This window comes from Poromitra crassiceps, assembly GCF_964638095.1.
Source record: "Poromitra crassiceps genome assembly, chromosome: 8".
NCBI classification, from domain to species: domain Eukaryota; kingdom Metazoa; phylum Chordata; class Actinopteri; order Beryciformes; family Melamphaidae; genus Poromitra; species Poromitra crassiceps.
In genome coordinates this window covers 11,681,757-11,702,131 of record NC_139629.1, presented here as the reverse complement: position 1 = coordinate 11,702,131, position 20,375 = coordinate 11,681,757, and the positions used below count along the sequence as shown (strand labels likewise).

General features: G+C 45.2%; 1 protein-coding gene across 1 annotated transcript in view; it reads right to left on the bottom strand.

Moving 5' to 3' along the window:
* LOC310780465 (alsin-like) overlaps nt 1-20,375 on the bottom strand; it is a gene marked incomplete at its 5' end in the record, with an annotated part of 44,198 nt that overhangs the window by 6,717 nt on the left and 17,106 nt on the right. The window contains 18 exons of the mRNA XM_083641044.1: nt 283-397; nt 1,215-1,367; nt 2,086-2,222; nt 4,258-4,335; nt 5,479-5,590; nt 7,167-7,331; nt 8,397-8,495; nt 8,577-8,642; nt 9,233-9,411; nt 9,804-9,870; nt 10,635-10,705; nt 12,274-12,402; nt 13,781-13,912; nt 14,612-14,771; nt 15,077-15,142; nt 15,341-15,536; nt 16,700-16,871; nt 18,634-18,849. Coding sequence (XP_083497170.1) covers nt 283-397; nt 1,215-1,367; nt 2,086-2,222; nt 4,258-4,335; nt 5,479-5,590; nt 7,167-7,331; nt 8,397-8,495; nt 8,577-8,642; nt 9,233-9,411; nt 9,804-9,870; nt 10,635-10,705; nt 12,274-12,402; nt 13,781-13,912; nt 14,612-14,771; nt 15,077-15,142; nt 15,341-15,536; nt 16,700-16,871; nt 18,634-18,849 — 2,313 coding nt within the window. The remainder of the gene's footprint in view (nt 1-282; nt 398-1,214; nt 1,368-2,085; nt 2,223-4,257; nt 4,336-5,478; nt 5,591-7,166; nt 7,332-8,396; nt 8,496-8,576; nt 8,643-9,232; nt 9,412-9,803; nt 9,871-10,634; nt 10,706-12,273; nt 12,403-13,780; nt 13,913-14,611; nt 14,772-15,076; nt 15,143-15,340; nt 15,537-16,699; nt 16,872-18,633; nt 18,850-20,375) is intronic.

Sequence of the window (20,375 nt, the reverse complement as noted above, 5' to 3'; positions counted from 1 at the left end):
GCTAAGTTAGCCTGGGGCTATATTAGCCCTACTCTTAGCCAGAGCTTAGATAGTCCCGGGCTAAGACCATGTAGTGTGAAATGACTGACCATACTTTTTTCATATATCATATAAAATGCCTAAAGTTGTCTCGTCTTTAGTCGGAATTTTTCTTGTCGATATTTTTTTCATTTATGTTGTTGTAATTTAGTCATGAAATAAAAATGACATCAACAAGTACTTTTTTTGTTTTTTGTTGTTGACAAAATTAACAGTCACACACACTCTCTCAGTCACATGTACCTTGGTAAGGTATCGTCGTATGTTGTCGTAGTTTGCAGCAGTGACCGGCTCTCCAAGCTGAGGAATGAACTCCAAAGACTCCAATATTTTGCTGTGAGACCTGCTCAGGTCTGGGCTACGCACACACACACGCACACACACGCACGCACACACACACACACACACACACACACACACACACACACACACACACACACACACACACACACACACACACACACGCACACACAGGCGCGTGCACACACACAAAGTGGATAGAAAAATGTGTAAGTTTGCAGTGTGCATATTGATATATTAATGTATGCATATTTGCTTATGTGAAAGGATATAGTACCCAGGCACTACAGTAAGTATATCTGGGCGGCTGTAGCTCAGGAGGCTTTTGGATAAAAGAGGTCAGTGGTTCAATTCCTGCCTCCTTCAGTTTGCATGTCGAAGTGTCCTTGGGCAAGACATTGAACTCCAAATTGCTCCCGATGGTGTGCCAGTGTGTGTGTGTGTAAAGGTTATTATAGTTTTACATTTTTCACTAGTTTAAATTTGTATTTCGTTTAGATTTTTTGTTTTCAGATTCAGTTGAGTTTTAATTAGTTTTTAAATCTGGGTTGCTAGTTTAGTTTAGTTTCCTATTAGTTCGTTTTTAGCGTTTTAGCGTTTATCAAGGGTGAGATTCAAAACGGTCAGAAATAAGTATTGTGTAATAAAAACCATGTATAACTAGAAATACCCGCGGTTGTTTGCAGTCTGCAGTTATTGTTTTTTTGTAAAGCTTCGTTTTATTTTTTATTTCAGTTAATGAAAATATTTTTTCATACCTTTCTTTTCCATTAATGATAATAACTTGGTGTGTGTGTGTGTGTGTGTGTGTGTGTGTGTGTGTGTGTGTGTGTGTGTGTGTGTGTGTGTGTGTGTGTGTGCGTGTGCGTGCGTACCTGTGTCGTCGTGCGGTCGTTATGGTAACAGCGATGCTGTCCCAGGCCGCGGTCCTGTCTCCTCTCCCGGCAGCATCACATCCCAGCCGGCTCCAACACTCGTCAAACACACAGCGCCACCGCTGAGCTGCAGGCACCGCATACCGCCCCAGGCTGCGCACACACACACACACACACACACACACACACACACACACACACACACACACACACACACACACACACACTAGGGGTGTCAATAATAATCGATTATAAGATGCATCGCGATGCGGACGTGCACGATTCTGCATCGATTAACAAATATCAAAAATCGATTATTATTATTATTATTATTATTATTATTTTTTTTTTTTAATAATCAAATAAAATAGAATGTAAGTACATGCAGTTGTTTATTTTAATTATGGATCATAATACAATGCAATTCCAAATGCACTTTTATTTTAAAAGTAGCCACACAGTGAGAAAAAAGAAAGTGAGAAAAAATAAATCATGTATTGCGGAAAAAGTGATGCATCGATTTAAGATGCATCGCGATGCATCGTGATGCATCGTTTAATCGAATCGAATCGAATCGTTGACAGATGAATCGTAATCGAATCGAATCGTGAGGCCAGTGAAGATTCACAGCCCTAACACACACACACACACACACGTAAGCACACGTGCATGCACACACACACACACACACACACACACACACACACACACACACACAGTGAATAGATAAATGTGTAAGTTTGCAGTGTGCGCATATTGATATACTAACTAGTATATACTACAGTATGCATATTTGCTTATGTGAAAGGGTATAGTACCAGTACCAGTCTTTACGTTGGAAGATCAGTTATTTACAACATCAAATACTCACTGCAGACAGTCTCTGTCCTTGCTGTCCGATTGGTAGAAGGCAGGTTTTGTGTATGTTCCCACTACCTTCAGCCCTGCAGTCCACTCTCCACTGAACACACCATCTAGACAGTCTCCGTTAGCCAGAGAGAGCACACCCTGAGGAGGGAGAGCGCCTGTTACTGTCCAAACACCAGAAACCAGCAGCAACTACAGAAACCAGCAGCAACTACAGAAACCAGCAGCAACTACAGAAACCAGCAGCAACTACAGAAACCAGCAGCAACTCCAGAAACCAGCAGCAACTCCAGAAACCAGCAGCAACTACAGAAACCAGCAGCAACTACAGAAACCAGCAGCAACTCCAGAAACCAGCAGCAACTCCAGAAACCAGCAGCAACTCCAGAAACCAGCAGCAACTACAGAAACCAGCAGCAACTACAGAAACCAGCAGCAACTACAGAAACCAGCAGCCACTCCAGAAACCAGCAGCAACTACAGAAACCAGCAGCAACTCCAGAAACCAGCAGCAACTCCAGAAACCAGAAGCAACTCCAGAAACCAGCAGCAACTCCAGAAACCAGTCACCCACAACTGCACTTCTAGCTTCAAATCAGACTGAATTGTTGACTTGTTACACTCCACCTCCATCTTCTAATCTGAGATTGCCCCCTGTTTAAGTGATTTCCATGAGGGAGAACGCAAAAGGTGTTTATTTTTTATTTTTGTATAAATGCCTTCAAATCAGAGTTCTGTTCGGATTTCAAAGTACCGGTAAGTGGTACTTTTAGTCGATTTAAAACAGCCTTGATAGCAGCGTCTATCTCCTCTATGGTGGCCACCATTGTTGTTATTACTCTCTGGCACACTTGACAACCGCTTGACAACAGCATTGGCTGAGTTTCCCAACAAAGAAGCTTCTTAAGAGTTAAGAAGCTTCTTAAGGAGTTAAGAAGGCTCCAAAGAAGTGTTTCCCAAACGCCTTCTTAACAGAAGAGAAAAATTAAAAAAATAGAAGGCTCTTAAGAAGCATCTTAACTGGAGCTGTCCACCATCTCGATGTGAGAGGTCCTCTGCGGCCCATTAGATGGCACTCTGAGCCCACCAGTGGGCCACGACTCAGTGGTTGAGAAACACTGTTGTAGAATAACCTAATCATGGTCCCCTTAAACTTTATTAAACATTATTTATTTCAGACATGGACTGCAGTTCAAATTGCTTTATATACACAGCATACAACAAAACAGAGAAACACTACAGAATTTAAGCGACCTTGGGTTCTGTGAAAGGTGCTATATAAATCCACAACATTATAAAAGGAATCCATTCTGATTAGAGGAATATAGCCTACGGTAAAACATTTAAAATACAAGTAACCATACATAGAGGGGAGATTTTCAAGTGTTCCCCAATTTTAAACACTAAAGGGTGCATGAAAGAAAGGAAAAAGGTTTTTTTCATTAAGAAGGTGTTAAGAATGCCCCAGACCCTTCTTACAAAACCTTCTTAACGAAAGATCATCTTAGCGCTAAGAAGCTTTTGGGAAACGCAGCCTTCTTAACGGAGGATAATTGGAAGATAATTTTAGGCTAAGAAGCAATCGGGAAACACGTTGGCTTCGTTGGCTTCTTATGGGAGCCTTAAGAAGGGTCAAAGAAGCTTCTTAGCGCTAAGAAGCTTTTGGGAAACGCATGCCTTCGTAAAGAAGCAATTGGGAAACGCGTTTGCTTCTTAAGGGGGCCTTAAGAAGGGTTAAATTAGCTTCTTAGCGCAAAGAAGCTTTTGGGAAACCCAGCCATTGTCCGTTGCGTTGTTTTGCATCTCGTGAGTCCCCCTTGGCTCTCATTGGACAAGTCGTTCATTCTACTGAGGAAATCGCTGTTGCATGTCACAATGCCAGGCCAGAAGTAGACAAAACTCAATTGGGTGGAGTGGGTGGATTGGAAGGTCTGGAGGCAGGCAACTCCACTTCGCTTTCTACTCTACAACTTCTATCTATACGATAGTTACCAACGTTGATATTGCACTTATATATATTAAACATATGTTGTATGGATTTCCACCGCTCCGGCCGCTTGTTCGTTGTGGCGTGTGTGTGCGTCCCCCCCTCCCTCTCCGCCAAGACAGACAGACAGACAGACAGAGTTAGAGATAAAAGAAGAAAAGAAGATGAAAGAAAGGAGATTGTCTCTACCTTGCCAGTGACAGTCCAGTCTTCAGAAAACTCTCCATGGAAAGACGTGTCGTCCTCTGACACCAGCAGACCCAGGCCCTGAAAACACACACCACGTCAGACCGGACAGATACACTGAAAACACACACCACGTCAGACCAGACAAATACACTGAAAACACACACCTCATCAGACCGGACAGATACACTGAAAACACACACCACGTCAGACCGGACAAATACACTGAAAACACACACCACGTCAGATGAGACAAATACACTGAAAACACACACCACGTCAGACGAGACAAATACACTGAAAACACACACTACATCAGACCGGACAGATACACTGAAAACACACACCGCATCAGACTGGACAAATACACTGAAAACACACACCACGTCAGACGAGACAAATACACTGAAAACACACACTACGTCAGACCAGACAAATACACTGAAAACACACACTACATCAGACGAGACAAATACACTGAAAACACACACCACGTCAGACCAGACAAATACACTGAAAACACACACCACATCAGACCGGACAGATACACTGAAAACACACACCACGTCAGACCGGACAAATACACTGAAAACACACACCACGTCAGACCAGACAGATACACTGAAAACACACACTACGTCAGACCAGACAGATACACTGAAAACACACACCACATCAGACCGGACAGATACACTGAAAACACACACCACGTCAGACCGGACAAATACACTGAAAACACACACCACGTCAGACCAGACAGATACACTGAAAACACACACTACGTCAGACCAGACAGATACACTGAAAACACACACCACATCAGACCAGACAGATACACTGAAAACACACACCACGTCAGACCAGACAGATACACTGAAAACACACACTACGTCAGACCAGACAAATACACTGAAAACACACACCACGTCAGACCAGACAGATACACTGAAAACACACACCACGTCAGACCAGACAGATACACTGAAAACACACACCACGTCAGACCGGACAGATACACTGAAAACTAGGCTATTATATGTGATCTCCTTTTGATAACTGATGTAATAACTAATGTCATATTTTTGTGTCACTTCCATTCACTGAGCCTCCCCTGAATCTGTTTGGAGCCCCCTGGGGAGGCTCGCCTCCCACTTTGAAAACCTCTGCACTAAACTCAATCACCACTGCTGGTGAATGAGCCATAGTGCCACAGTACAGACTCACGGTCATCCTGTTGTCTCTGAAGGTTCCTTCGTAGTACAGACCGAACTGTGTGACGACCACTGCCCCGCCCTGCCGCTGGTCCTCCAGCCACTCGCCCATGTACTTCTCCCCTCTGGGAAACACAAGACAAGAGGACAGGGAGCAACACATTCAAATACATGTACTTCTCCCCTCTGGGAAACACAAGAGAAGAGGACAGGGAGCAACACATTCAAATTCATGTACTTCTCCCCTCTGGGAAACACAAGACAAGAGGACAGGGAGCAACACATTCAAATACATGTACTTCTCCCCTCTGGGAAACACAAGAGGACAGGGAGCAACACATTCAAATACATGTACTTCTCCCCTCTGGGAAACACAAGAGGACAGGGAGCAACACATTCAAATACATGTACTTGTCCCCTCTGGGAAACACAAGAGGACAGGGAGCAACACATTCAAATACATGTACTTGTCCCCTGTGGGAAACACAAGAGGACAGGGAGCAACACATTCAAATACATGTACTTGTCCCCTCTGGGAAACACAAGACAAGAGGACAGGGAGCAACACATTCAAATACATGTACTTGTCCCCTCTGGGAAACACAAGACAAGAGGACAGGGAGCAACACATTCAAATACATGTACTTGTCCCCTCTGGGAAACACAAGAGGACAGGGACCAACACATTCAAATACAGTGGGACCTGCTTAGAGTGACCACGCTTACAGCTGATCTACCATGTATGAGGATAAAACAGGAACAGAATTGTTCCTATACACATGCTATTTAAATAATGTGATTATAGTAAAGATAATTCACGGTAATTCTATTTTTTTGTTTTTTTTGTTCACTCTCATGATATGTAGCGGCTGTGTTACCGTGGTAACCCGTGTGCTCCCAGCTGGCTACTTGAGGCTGGCGCTGCGTGCACATTGAAATCATGACGGGGAAAAGCATGTCTCCCTCATGACAACCTCATGACACTCTGTCAAAAACCAGCCAACCAGATACAGCAGCCAAACTTGCTGTTCCGCCGCCTATTGTGTAGTCTACTCAAACGACAACTACAGTAAGCTATATTTTATATACAGTACTGTATATACTGTAGATTATAATCATATAATATGTAGGGATGGGCATTTCTAGCAAAAACACTATTCGAAATTCGCTGGCCAAAGTCGACTTTTAATCGAAATTCGAAAATAAAAATAAAAATGTAAAAAAAAATGTGAGTGAAATGTTGCATTGTCTCCCCTGATTCTAAGTCTAAGGCTTTATTAATTAATAGAAAAAGCTTCTGCTGTGGATTTTTAGCTCAAACAAGCATTGCACCACTGAAGTAAAGAACATGTTACATGACATTGACATTTTTGAAAATAAAAAACAGTTTTGACAATCATGAGTGGTTCATTAAATATTTAGTAGGCTTAGGTCTGAGTGCCAAAGGGGTGCCAAAGTCACCCCCTCTCCCTCTTCATGGGATTTCATCCGCCATTCATTTTTCCATAAACCTTGCTTAAAATGCTTATAAAAATTGTTTTACTTGCTCAAACCAAGCGATTTTCAAAAATGTCTGCGCAAAATGGGCAGAGACAGCTGACAACTGCTGCCTAAAGAAAATCACCATGCTTCAGGTTATTTATCTTACAGGAGCTTTCCGGCTCAACTTGATGAGACTCGCACACTAATGCTGACTCAGACCTTGTGATGTCATCGTAGACGCCATATCCCGTCTTCCTGTCATGGACCCACTGGCCAATGAAAACGCTGGAGGAAGTCCTGGCCAGCCTACCAGAACTCAGCATGCCGTAACCATGGCGCTGGCCATCACAGAAACAGCCTTCATACACCTCACCGCTGGCATGCCTGAGGGAACACACACACACACACACACACACACGCACGCACGCACGCGCACGCACGCACGCGCGCACACACACACAGTTTTGGGTTACTCTTTATCCTTCAACACAACTACAGTATACTTCCAGTTTTGTGGTTGCAACATTTTCATTTTATTTCGATGCAGCTCACAGCTGTTGTGTCTCCACCTCACTGACAGGTGAGCAGACTGACCAAAGGGCAACCGTCTAAGCCCTTGTTCACACAGGACGCCGAACGTAAGTAGAACTGAAGCTTGAAGCAGGCACAAGCTGAACAGACGCCTAACCGTTCACACAAGAAGCCTTCTCTTTTCCTCTCAGCGCCTCCTCGGCGTACCTTGAAACCGCCCACAACTCCCATTGACTTCATGCCTGGCTTGGCGCGTCACGCTTGAATCCTGAACGATCGCTTGAGCAAGGCGTGAGCGTGGCTTCGGCGTGGCACGGCGCGCGGGTGGTGTGAACGGCTTCGCCTGTTAACAAGGACGCCTAAATGAAACTTGTGGCTTCAGCATAGGTTCAGCGTAGGTTGAGCTTAAGTTAAGTTAAGTTAAGTTATCCTTTATTTATCCCCTTGGGGAAATTCATCCTCTGCATTTGACCCATCCTCTACTAGGAACCTTCCTAGAACTAGGAGCAGTGGGCAGCCACCTTGCAGCGCCCGGGGACCAACTCCAGTTCTTTTGGCAGTACCTTGGTCAGGGGCACTGACAGGAGTATTAACCCTAACATACATGTCTTTCTTTTTTGATGAGATTTTTTGAGCTTAGGTTCAGCGTAGGTTGAGCTTAGGTTGAGCGTAGGTTGAGCTTAGGTTGAGCGTTGCTTCGGCATCCTGTGAGAACGGGCGCTAATGGCCAGCATGGGCAGTCAATGGGAAAATGACTCTACTTCTGACTTGAGTTATACCTCAGTAAACACTTTCCTAATGCGCTTATGGTCTCAATCGCTACTACTCAGTGAATTAATGGAAGTGAAAAAATTCGTCTGAGGGGAGGCCCACAGCCTCAGACTTTGAAGACCCCTGGACTATGATGAGCAGACCGACCTGTAGGCGCCGAAGCCGTGGATCTTGCCGTCTCTCCAGTGGCCCAGGTAGCGCTCGGCTGTATCCAGCAGCTTGTTGGGGATCACACACTCTCCGTACCTGTACGGTCAGAACACAGTTACTGGAGTTTGATCCTCGGCCACACACACTCTAGCACCATCTAGCAGGTTACACACTGACCCGTCCTCCACACCGTTCTTGAAGTCCCCACTGTAGCTCCGTCCATCTGCCCACTTCATGGTTCCCCTGTAGACACAAGACATGTCACTATCCAGCTGTTTCTCTGCAGTCTCCACAGAGCCAGGTGCCGCATTCACAAACCCCTCTGAAGAAAAAAATATTCTGAAGTGCTATTTTTTTCTTAAAGGGACAGCTTACCCTAAAATCCAAAATACATATTTTCCCTCTCAAATATCGTACTATTTATCCTATGTCATCATAGACGCCGTATCCAGTCTTCCTGTCATGGACCCAGTGGCCAATGAAAACGCTGGAGGAAGTCCTGGCCAGCTTACAGGAGCTCAACATGCCCAGAGACCCACAGACTTTGTTGTGAGCAGTTTCATGAAGGAACTATTTTCTATTTTTGACCAAACTACACCCGCTAGCTGCTAGCTAGCTGCTGCTCTAGCTGTTGCTAGCTGTAGTTTCATATATAACAAATATTTTGGTTTTGATTTCAAAGTTGTTCAGTTTCATATTGCATTTAATATTATACCTGTGATCCCCCCCCCCCCCCCCGTCCCACCCAGAATTTTTGATTGTTACTCTCTGTGACGGTTAGAATGGCAAGTAGATCAGATCAGATAGGCGCACGCGCACACACACTTTCTGACCTGCCGTGTGGCCGTGCTGCCAGCCAGCCTCCGCTGTAGTGGGCGTCTCGGAGTCGTCCCTCTGCGGTGAAGGTGTAGGAGGCGGAGCGAGACATGGCCGTTACCCCTGGCAACGAGCCCTCACCCCCCCCACCCAGCACCTGCTCCACCGCCTGGCTCAGAGAATGCAGCCACTTGTTCTGGAGGGAGGGGGAGAGGGGGAGAGAGAGAGAGAGAGAGAGAGAGAGATCTCATACCAATTCCACATCTTTTTTTATGTGGAAAAAAGATGTGCACACACACACTTTAACATATTTAGGCTATGCTATGGTACATTATGAGTAGTAGTAGTAGTATAGGTAGTATAGTAGGCTAAAGTGGAGGGGGAGAGAGAGAGAGAGAGAGTTAATTAACACTGTGCTGAGGAAACGGTGCTAGGGGAGGGGACACACACACACACACACACACACAAAAATGCTCTATGGACACACGCCCTTAAGCCATTAACTTTTGACCCATTTTGACAAAATGTGCTGTTCGTTTTTAACTTTTATGAAATTTCCATGAACTGGATATAAACCTGGACGAATACCTTCTCCTGCGCCGTCGAGGCCACCAGGGTGAAAGTCTCCTCCGGACACGTCACTTTGATCGCAAATCTGAAACATTTATGAAAAGGCCTGTTCAAAGGAAGAGCGTTTAGAGGAGAGATTGAACAGATAAACCTGACATCACAGGACCTCACATGGAAGCACAGTCGGGATAATAAACTTGTGGGATTTTTTGGGGGAAACAGAGAAATTAAATCACCTCATTCAACACAGTACAACAAGGAATTCACTTCTCCCCACATCCATCTGAGACATTGATACATTCGTAGACACTTTCCGACCATGTTGCAAATTTTAATGAGAGATTTAAATAAACTGTGTGTAGTTTTAGTTGACTACGCACGCTCGATTCCTAGGCTCGCCCGCTCCGTCGGCTTGCTTGTTTGGCCTCGCCCACCCAGCAGCTCGCATACGCGCCCTGCAGCTCGGCCGCTGCGTGGCCTCGCCCGCCCTGCAGCTCGACCGCTGTGCGGGCTCACTTGCTCCCACGCCCGCCCTGCGGCTTGCCTGCTTTGTGGGCTCACTTGCTCCCACACCCGCCCTGCAGCTTGCCTGCTTTGTGGGCTCACTTGCTCCCACGCCCGCCCTGCAGCTTGCCTGCTTTGTGGGCTCACTTGCGGGGTGTCTGAGCTGACGTTCGAATATGACTGTCTAGTTGTCAACTCGAGGCTCACGTTGAAAAACAGCAAGGTGGAGTAGTGAGAAAAGAGAGGATCTTGTGATCCCCCCAGTATTATCTGACCACACCCTGGTGTGCTCTGCTCTATGATGCTGGCATTCTCCTTTAGAAAGATGACTTTAGCAAAACTCACAGTCCACTGCTGCTGTCAGGAACTGCTTTCACCCACAGACAAGCCAGAGGGTAGATGTGATGGGTGGAGAACTGGAGAGGGAGAGAGAGGGAGGGAGGGGGAGAGAGAGAAAGAGAGAGAGAGAGGGAGGGAGGGGGAGAGAGAGAGATGTATTTTATTACTTCCTTTCCCATTCTATCTTCACACGTTTCCCGTAAATAAATCTCTTTTTTCAGTATTGAGAAATTACCACATCTGATGAGATGGCTTCCCCTTCTGAGAACTCTCTGTGTGTGTGTGTGTGTGTGTGTGTATGTGTGTGTGTGTGTGTGTGTGTGTGTGTGTGTGTGTGTGTGTGTGTTTCATGGAGATGGAACAGGGAAGTGTCACAGTAAAACAGGACGTGAGAGTTAAAACTGGTTTTATGCTTACGCGAAATCGCCAGCGCCGACTGCGCCGAGGAGTCACCGCAGCTGGCCGAGCTATCGGCACAGCTCGGCGGAGGGGCTCCCCGAAAATGTGACTCCGCGGCGTTAACGCGGATGTGACGTGACCAGCACGAGAGCTGTGATTGGCCGTTGCCTTGGGCCGCGCACATATCCGCTGACGTACTTGTTGTGAGGAATGAGGAAATGCCATTTCCTCATTTAACAATGCTTGTCCCTTATCTAGCAAAGCCTTCTGCAGGCTCACCAGAATGAGTTTTGAAATGGAGGGACAATAAAATGTCCCCCCACCGACATGATTGCAGGATCTTGGTAAACGACACGATAACGTCATATGTAATGGACATGAGTATACCACAAGCCACCTAGTGTTTTGGAGGTGGACCGCAGCCAACGCGGGGGGTTACGTTCGAGTATGCACAGTCTCACTGTCGCCGCTAGTCGGCGGCAAGGCTCCAAGTCGAGGCTGCGCAGAACCCTTCAGAACCTTTAGTCATTTCAGAGCATCTGAAATGACTTAAAGGAGGACTTTGTAGAAATTCAACCAATTTTTATATCATTACAATGTTGGTAGTATGTGCAAATGAACAATGTCTCCTAAGGGGGCGTGGCAGTGGCGAAACCTCTGTGGCACAGATACAGGCAGTGACCGGAAGTTGTGGGTGTGTCTATCTATTTTAAAGGTCTCTGGTGACCTTCCAAACAATTTATCCACTGTTTTATAGCAGGCTAAGGGCGGAGCTATGTCAAATGCTGCATTCAGGTGCTGCTCGGATTATGTGTCCCGAGTTGGGAAGTCATTTTTCCGACTTCTGTGTGTTCGTGAGTTTTTAAATCATAATGTGGAAACAACATGGATGCTACAAAGAAGATCTGTGGTATTTTATTGCTCAGAGCGTTTAAACACTGTTTCCAGTTTTTGCGTGACTACAAAGAGCAAAGGAAAGAGTCGAGGACTCCCCCCCCCCCCCCCCCCGACACCACATGACTGCAGCACACATGCTCTCACTGCCAGAAGCGCCAGACAGGGGAGACAAAGGCTCTGCACTACGAAAGTTACACACTCCAGCTTTAATTTATGTCAGATTGTGGTGATGTTGTGATGAAAGACTTCAAAATAGTCTATTGTCAAAGATCATACTGTCTTTGTGTGTGTGTGCATGCGTGTGTGTGTGTGTGTGTGTGTGTGTGTGTGTGTGTGTGTGTGTGTGTACCTGTGTGTGAACCAGTGCATCGTTAAACAGTATGAACCAGTGGTTGGAGAACCTGCCGGCGTTCTGCAGAGTCAGAGATCTGTTGCTGCTCTCACGCACCACACGTCGCTCCGGGAGACGCAGCACGTCCTGACACATGTCCGCACACGCGCGCGCACGCACGCACGCACGCACACACACACACACACACACACACACACACACACACACACACACACACACACACACACACACACACACACACACACACACACACAGTTAGAATACACATGTTGGCGGAACCCTGTCTGTCACTGCCCCTCCCTCCTTTCACACATCAGGAACTCTGACTCACTCCCCACATAGAAAAACAAACTCAAAGCCTCCTTTTCAAACTGCGTACGCTGAACAAATAGAACTTATATTCTTATGAAAAAGCCAAATCTCCTAATGTAATGTCAGTTGAGAAATGAACACAAATTAAACTAGAAAAGTGCACTCGGTAGAGTGCAGATCTCCGCCAGGCACCGCTATGCCTAACCATGGCCAAACCCAACTGCGTAAGGAACCGCTTGCCAATAACTAGGCAACATTAAACCGCCACATTGTTTAATTGAGTTTGGTGTACGGCCAAGAGTGAATGGCACGTATCATGCTTATATCGTGTCTTACATATCGTACATACTGTATCACAGCGCTGTCTTACATATCACAAACAATAAAGATGTAAAATCATTATGGATATATTCAAATTTACATTGGCTTTGATTCGTGTGAAATGCCAACTTTCTGGCGATTGGCCGGTTACACATGTCGGTCTATTCACCTTATGTAGCCACGCCCATTTGAACCGGTTGTGTGGTCGTGCCACGACTTCCGGCTACAAAAAAGAAAAAGAAAAAGGCCGGCTGCTCCAATATCATCTAACTCTGAATTAACTAATAATTTAGACAATTGTATGTAACATACCAAATAAAAGCAAACGGCAATGTCTAAGAATGCAATGCCCTGTAACTGGCTCATTAATTCTCGCATTCCAGGGAATTACGTTAATGTCTGCGGGTCTTATCCACCTTATTTTTGAATGCCCCACTGTAAAAAATAATTGTGGGTACAAGGTGCGGTTTAACGTGACTTATTGTTGCAGCTTGCCATTTCCTTTGTTATACTCGGCTGCAGGCCGCTACAGAAACAACTCTCTTCTTCTGACGTATTTTATATTTCGCGCCGTGACCGCCGGAAGTGATAAAGGAGAATTTCGGTTTTTTTAACGCGGTTCGCAGTCTTAAAGGGATACACACACAAATGCTGCATCAGGTATAAATGGGTTAAGTAGGGCTGAATAGTGAATACCTTGCAGTCCACTTCGCTGGGAACTACTAGTCGATCGGAATGTGCCCATTTTTGACTTGTGATTTGATGACTTGAAAATGTTACTGGTTCAAAATGGCTGTGCAGCATTATTTTCTTTGCTGCTGGCACAGCGAAACAGCAGATCTCTTTGTGTGTTAAGTGACTTCACACTCACAGCAGTTCTTCCAGAGTGCGTGTTCCAGAAGAGCAAGGTGGTTTCTGCCTCCTTCTTCCCCCTCCACAGAGAGAGAGACAGAGACTCATACTGACCGCAGTCATGATGGAGAGACATGTACTCTGCTGTGGACTGAGAGAGAGAGAGAGAGAGAGAGAGAGAGAGAGAGAGAGAGAGAGAGAGAGAGAGAGAGAGAGAGATGTTAGAGAAATGTAAATAGGGGAAATCATTATTTGAATGGATATAATTGAATTATTATTGAATGATTCTCTCCTCTTTCATCTATGGCTGACAACATTGATATTTATGAATTCTTGTTTAATATCAGTTAATGCATATAATCTTACGTCAATGTACTCTACTTAGGCAATAGATTTCTAAATAAACTTGTGAAAGTATCAAAGTAAACATACTTTATTGACACTATGCGAATGCAAATGAACAATCACAGATTGTATAACCTACTGCCAGAGTTATTCCAACATGAGAGCAAAGTAGGAAGAGAAGGCGAAAGGGAGAGAAAAAGAAGGAAGAAGGAGAGGAAAAGAGATGAACAGGGAATTGAAAACAAAGAGACAGAAGGACAAATGGGGGAAAGAAACAATAAAAACATAAACTAAATTGACAAAAGAGTAAAAGAAAACAAAGTGCAACGAAAGAAAGAAAGAAAGAAAGAAAGAAAGAAAGAAAGAAAGAAAGAAAGAAAGAAAGAAATTAGAAAAAGATACAGCAAAAATGAAAAACAAATGCTCAAAAAATAAATTGAAACATAATAGAAACAGAAGCAGCTCGGTGTGTGCACGTGCGTGCGTGTGTGCGTGTTCTCCTCACCACATCATAACAGGTGGTCAGTTTGAGTAGAGCTCTGCTGTACTGATGGAGCTGCTGCAGCGGCCGGTAGAGCAGCCAGAGCAGGTCCACCTCACCGCTGACTGACTGCTCCTCCTCACACAGCGCAGAAAACCAGTCCTGATCAACCCCCAAACACTGACTGAGAGGGGGGGAGAGGGGGAGAAAACGGGATTGTGGATTAATAATCCACAACATTTCCCTCTGAACCACGTTTTCATTCAGGTTTTGCACAAATTCTAAGCAAACTTTTGAAAAGTGGACAACCTCCGCCCACACTGTGTGCTTGACAGGTGACCTGTGGGAAGTGCAGCACAGAAACAACACACAAAGCATCTACAAGGTCTTTTTGACTTTGGATTTAGACTTCTACTTTGAAGTAACTAAAGCGGGCGAGGCGGTTGGAGCGGCAGGTGAATAAAGTAGAAATAGCAGATCTTATCTTACTGTGAGAGTTCATGGAGGGACTGAAATCCACCCATCACCTGGAAGTCTCCTACTGATGAACAATACCTGCAGAGAGTGGGGGGGGGGGGGGGGGGATGAGAGAAGAGGAGAGGAGGGGGGAGAGAAAGAGAGTGAGAGCGAGAGAGTGAGAGAGTGGAGACGACTGCTCTCAATTATGATCCATTTGTTTTCTGTCACATTCGCTCTGTAAGAATATGCAGTAATGAGTGTTTCTGTGTCCTGAGACAAAATGGTGAAACTTGCTCTTTGTAAGCATCCCGGAAGCAGTCGGCGTGCGTCAGCAGCGGAAGGGAAGTGACATCACGGTCCCGCACGTCCCGCAGGAAGTGGCTGAGAGAGGCGGAATGCCGGCCGGTCAGGATGGCCAGGCGCACGAACCTCTCAGACAGAGAGAAGAAGAGCTGACTGCAGGGCTGAGGGAGCGATGGGCACTCACTCTCTGTGGGGGGAGAACACATGCTGTGAACTCTGGGTAATGTAGTGCAGAAAAACTACAGGAGCGAACATTTAGCAACAAGTGTGGAGTAGGCTTATTGGGTGATATCCAAAATTAAAGCTTGTGCGTAACTTTTACATATACATGTCTGTTACATTCAAGCCATTGCCAAACAAGTTCCCACATTGTTGATTAAAGCTGCATTAAGCAATATCTTTCTATTAAAATAAGTGTTGAATAGCTCTATAGTCTGACAGCAATCACTGATATAGAGTGTTTGGTCAATAACGGGTCTGTGCACTTTCACATTGATTGGCCAACTCGTGGAGAAAAATGGATGGTGACAGAGGGATGGACAGAGTTTTCCTCATTCTATAGCAGGATGGAATATCAAGCCTAAGATAGAGTGTGAACTAGAACGACTGCACCGCGGTTATATCTATATAGATCTATATATGTGTAGCGGCACTGTACAAAAGCAAAAAGCCGCTGAAAGGCTGAGGTAGGTCGGTTGGTAGATGAATTGACGCGCTAAACAAAAATAATTCGCTGAGATCAAAAAATACGTTTTGAAGTTTTATTACAAAGAAAAATTAATAAACTCAATACAACGTGCAGGAAAGTATATCAAAGTAATCACAGCGATCAGAAACTATAAATTGCGGTCAACAAAAAGTACAGCGACCTACTCACTCCCCTCTTTCCTCCCCAGCAACTGGTGAACAGGTGCATAAATCAACTGAGTAGATGGATATCACCGCCCCCATTCATTTGACCCAATTACCTCTATCAATCACTGCCATAATGGAATAACAAACAAACAACATAACCAAAATATAAACAAGCACAATAATCAATTTTCTCAAGTCATTATAATTCTCCATAAATCAATTCATGGCTCTTACAACATCCATGTCTGGCGTTACCGAGCTTGAAAATGCCGTTCGTGAGGTCATAGTGACCTTGACCTTTGACCACCAAAATGTAATCAGTTCATCCTTGAGTCCAATTGGATGTTTGAGGCAAATTAGATGAAATTCTGTCAAGGCGTTCCTCAGATATCGCATTAACGAACATCGGACGGAAGTATGGACGGACGGACAACCCAAATCCATAATGCCTCCGGCCTGGCTATCGCCAGCGGAGGCATAGTAAAAGCCTATCACCTCTGGCCAGCAGGGGGCGCAGGAAGAGTCTCCTGACGCGGCTCAGCCAGCAGTAGAAGTGTCTTTCTCTGGAAGCCAAGTCATGGATGGCTGAGATGAAACCCATGATGTTCTGGTCAGCCAGTGCCGCGCAGCTCTGACCACCGCTACACACACTGCTAACGTAGCCCATCTACACACACACACGCACACACACACACACACACACAAGCAAACACACACACACACACACACACACACACGCACGCACGCACAAGCAAACACACACACACACAAACACACACACAAGCAAACACCCCCACACACACACACACACACACACACACCCACACACACACGCACGCGCACGCACACACACACACAGGGCGAACAAAAGTCATTAACAGTCCCACACCTTCTTAAACATCAAATCCAAAGACCTTTCAAGGACTTTCCAGACCCAATTCCATCAAATTCAAGGAGCCAACACGGCTAATAGTTTGAGACAAGGATCAAGGTTAACACGTTAAGTGCCATAGCCGAGATAATTCGTCTTACATAATCCAACGCTTGAGTGCCAGAGCCGAGTTTACTCGTCTTACATAAAGATTTTTTTTTTTTGACGGTGGGACATCAATCAACAACTTTTACATCTTCGAGATCACTATTGGAGCAAGAGAATGTGTATAATCTATTTTACCGACCCACTAAGTGTTGACAGTGCTCCCCCAGACGACCGAAATCAAAGAAAAAACTGCCACGGGAGCAAGCCATTCAAGGAAATGGCGAGGCGATTTTACAGTAATCCATTTCAGACTTGTCTTGGCCGAGAGCGGCCGCGCGCAGGCAGCAGCACACAGAGAGCGGAGAGCGATTTGCAAAATAGATTATAGGTGAAACACACTTTGAAACACCTCAGAAAGGCCAGAATCAACATCTGCCCATCGCCCACGCATTCCCCGGCCCATCTTGACTCGCACAAGGAGCGTCCGCACGCAGGCAAGCAGGCAGGCAGGCACGCAGGCAGGCAGGCAGGCAGCAGCAGCGCGCTTCTGACACGCCCGCTGTAAAGCCAGGAGGAAGGAGGAGAAGACACACGGAGGGAGGAGTTTGAATGAGAGGGGTGTTTCCTGTTGTTATGGAGGAAATTACTGTTCAAAACTATTGTTTAGAATGTCTGACGGTCTTACTGATGCCAAAAATGAATGGTTAAAGTGACTGTTTCACAAAAAGCCATTTATCTCTGAATAAATTTCCAGACGCTGAAACCATGCTGTACTCAACGGCTAATATCTACATAACTACTAACTCTGCAAACTAACTCTTTTAGACAGAGAAAGCACACATTCTATTAGTTATTTTTAGATGATTGGTGTTCATGAATTCTTAACAGAAAATAATCCTCGGCTGTTGTAAAATGAGCCAGAATCGTCAAAAACACCCCTGGCACAACTTACCTACAGGATTGAAAACATGGCTGGCACTCAATGTGTTAATTACTGTTACAACACTGAGCATTTTTATAATGAGAACTAGCAGGCTTTACAGAAGCTCACAGACAACAATTGAAAAGAGAGGCTTGAATGTGTGAAACGCTGCTGTTTAACATGCATCATTGGACTTCAATCACTCACGTACACTGTACCCACATGACCATCGCACTTTCTCAAGGCAGGTGGTGCGTAAAACAAGGACACACAGACGGCAGGAGACACACACGCAGAGAGCTGAAGGTAGCCTATTTAATGTTAAGTAAATCCAAGCACTTTCAATGCCCAATGTCTATTTTCAAGGCCTTGTTTGTCCCTGAACCCCCTCTCACCCCCTCAAATTCACAAGGATTCCAAGGACCTGTGGGAACCCTGCATGAATACATATAATGCTGTGAAAGTTGTCTAGAAATACAGGATGGACATTGACTTTTGCCGCGCATGTGTCATTTCTGGTTGACTGACCTCCATGCAGAAGGGCAGCAGGATGGGTCGGACCGTGTATGACTCCGCCCTGCAGGGTGACCTCTGACCCTGGGCTGACCGTTGACCCCGGGCTGACCCCGCCTCCTGCAGCCGGCCGCAGTAGAAGATAATTGGCTGAACGCAGTCTCCGTCAGCCAATAGGAGGGAGTGGCTCTGGCCCGCCGAGACATCCCACACCCTCAGACCCTCAGACACCTACGGTGGCCCAGCAGGGACAAGACACAGCATGATGTTATTTACTGGACTTCTGTTAGTGTGAATCTATGATGCACATTTTGAATAATAATAATAATAATAATAATAATAATAATAATAATGCATTTTATTTATGGGCGCCTTTCAAGGCTCTCAAAGACACCGTACAGACATCGTTAAAAAAAGGAGCAAGAATCAAGGCATAAAATATAAATACAAAATATAATTTAAAAACAACAATTAAGTAAAATAATTAGTAGAGAGAATAGGCCAGTTTAAAAAGGTGTGTTTTCAGGTGTGATTTGAAGATGGAGAGAGAGTCAAGGTGTCGGATGTTTTGTGGGAGGGAGTTCCAGATGTGGGTGGGTCAGGATCAGGGTTCACAAAATGTGCATATCATAACAGACTGGAGTATTGACCTTGGCAGAGGTCTGCACTCTCTGAGTGTACTTCTACTTTGGTATATTTTCATATTGGATTTTTTTTGAGTGAGTTCTACATGTTGTATATTCTGAATAAATGAATGAATGAAGGAATGATTGAGTATTTGAACAAACTAGGCATCTTGCGCGCTATGCACGCTCGATTCGCATAAGCAGCTCGGCTGACTCGCCCGCAGCTCAGACCTATTGGCACGCGCACAATGTCTCCCTCGCTCTCTCCCCCTCAGCCTCTCCCCCCTCTCTCTCTCCCAGCCTCTCTCCCCCTCTCTCTCCCTGTCCCTCAGTCTCTCTCCCCCAGCTGTCTCCCTCTCCTCTCTCTCCCTCTCCCTCAGTCTATCTCCCCCTCTCTATCCCTCCCTCTCCCTCAGTCTCTCTCTCGTGTGTGTGTGTGTCACTGAGGACATGATCAGTAAAGTCACAAAAAATAAAAGAACACACGCGCGAAACAAACGCGGTGTTTGCGAGTGCGCTGGAATGCCTTAATTGACAATGAATCATTACATTAATAGGGATTTCAGATTAGACAAAAATATTATATCAGAGGAATGCAAGTAGTTATTTTACACAATCCTAGTATAATCATCGATCATTTCTATTACAATTGCAATGCACAACTTTTTTGATGAATGATAAATAGTTTTACCGAATCTGTATTGTACAGTATTGACATTGTGTATAATTTTGGGTGACATGTCATTATTAAGCTTATTTTAATTATAATTACACAGTTATCAATTGCAGATTTTGCAGTAGGCTACATTTATTATTTTTAAATTACCTGTTGTCCACTCTGTAGAGCCAGAGCCTGGATGAGAACAAACTCATCAGGGAGTCTATCCCTCAAACGCCTTAGGCTCTTGACAATAAACAATATATAGCGAGCCCCAAACCTGCCAGAGTCAACATCATCTTGTCAAGTGCAAAGGGCTCTGCTGTCCCAATCCTCCTATTTATCCAATGTGGATCCCTTCCAGACTTGATGACTCAACCACTTTCAGATGGCGGCCATTAGAGGGAGTGAGGGTTCAGGGCTTGAGTCTTTAGGGGGCGGATTGGAATTGGGCCAGAATGTCCTTCTGGATT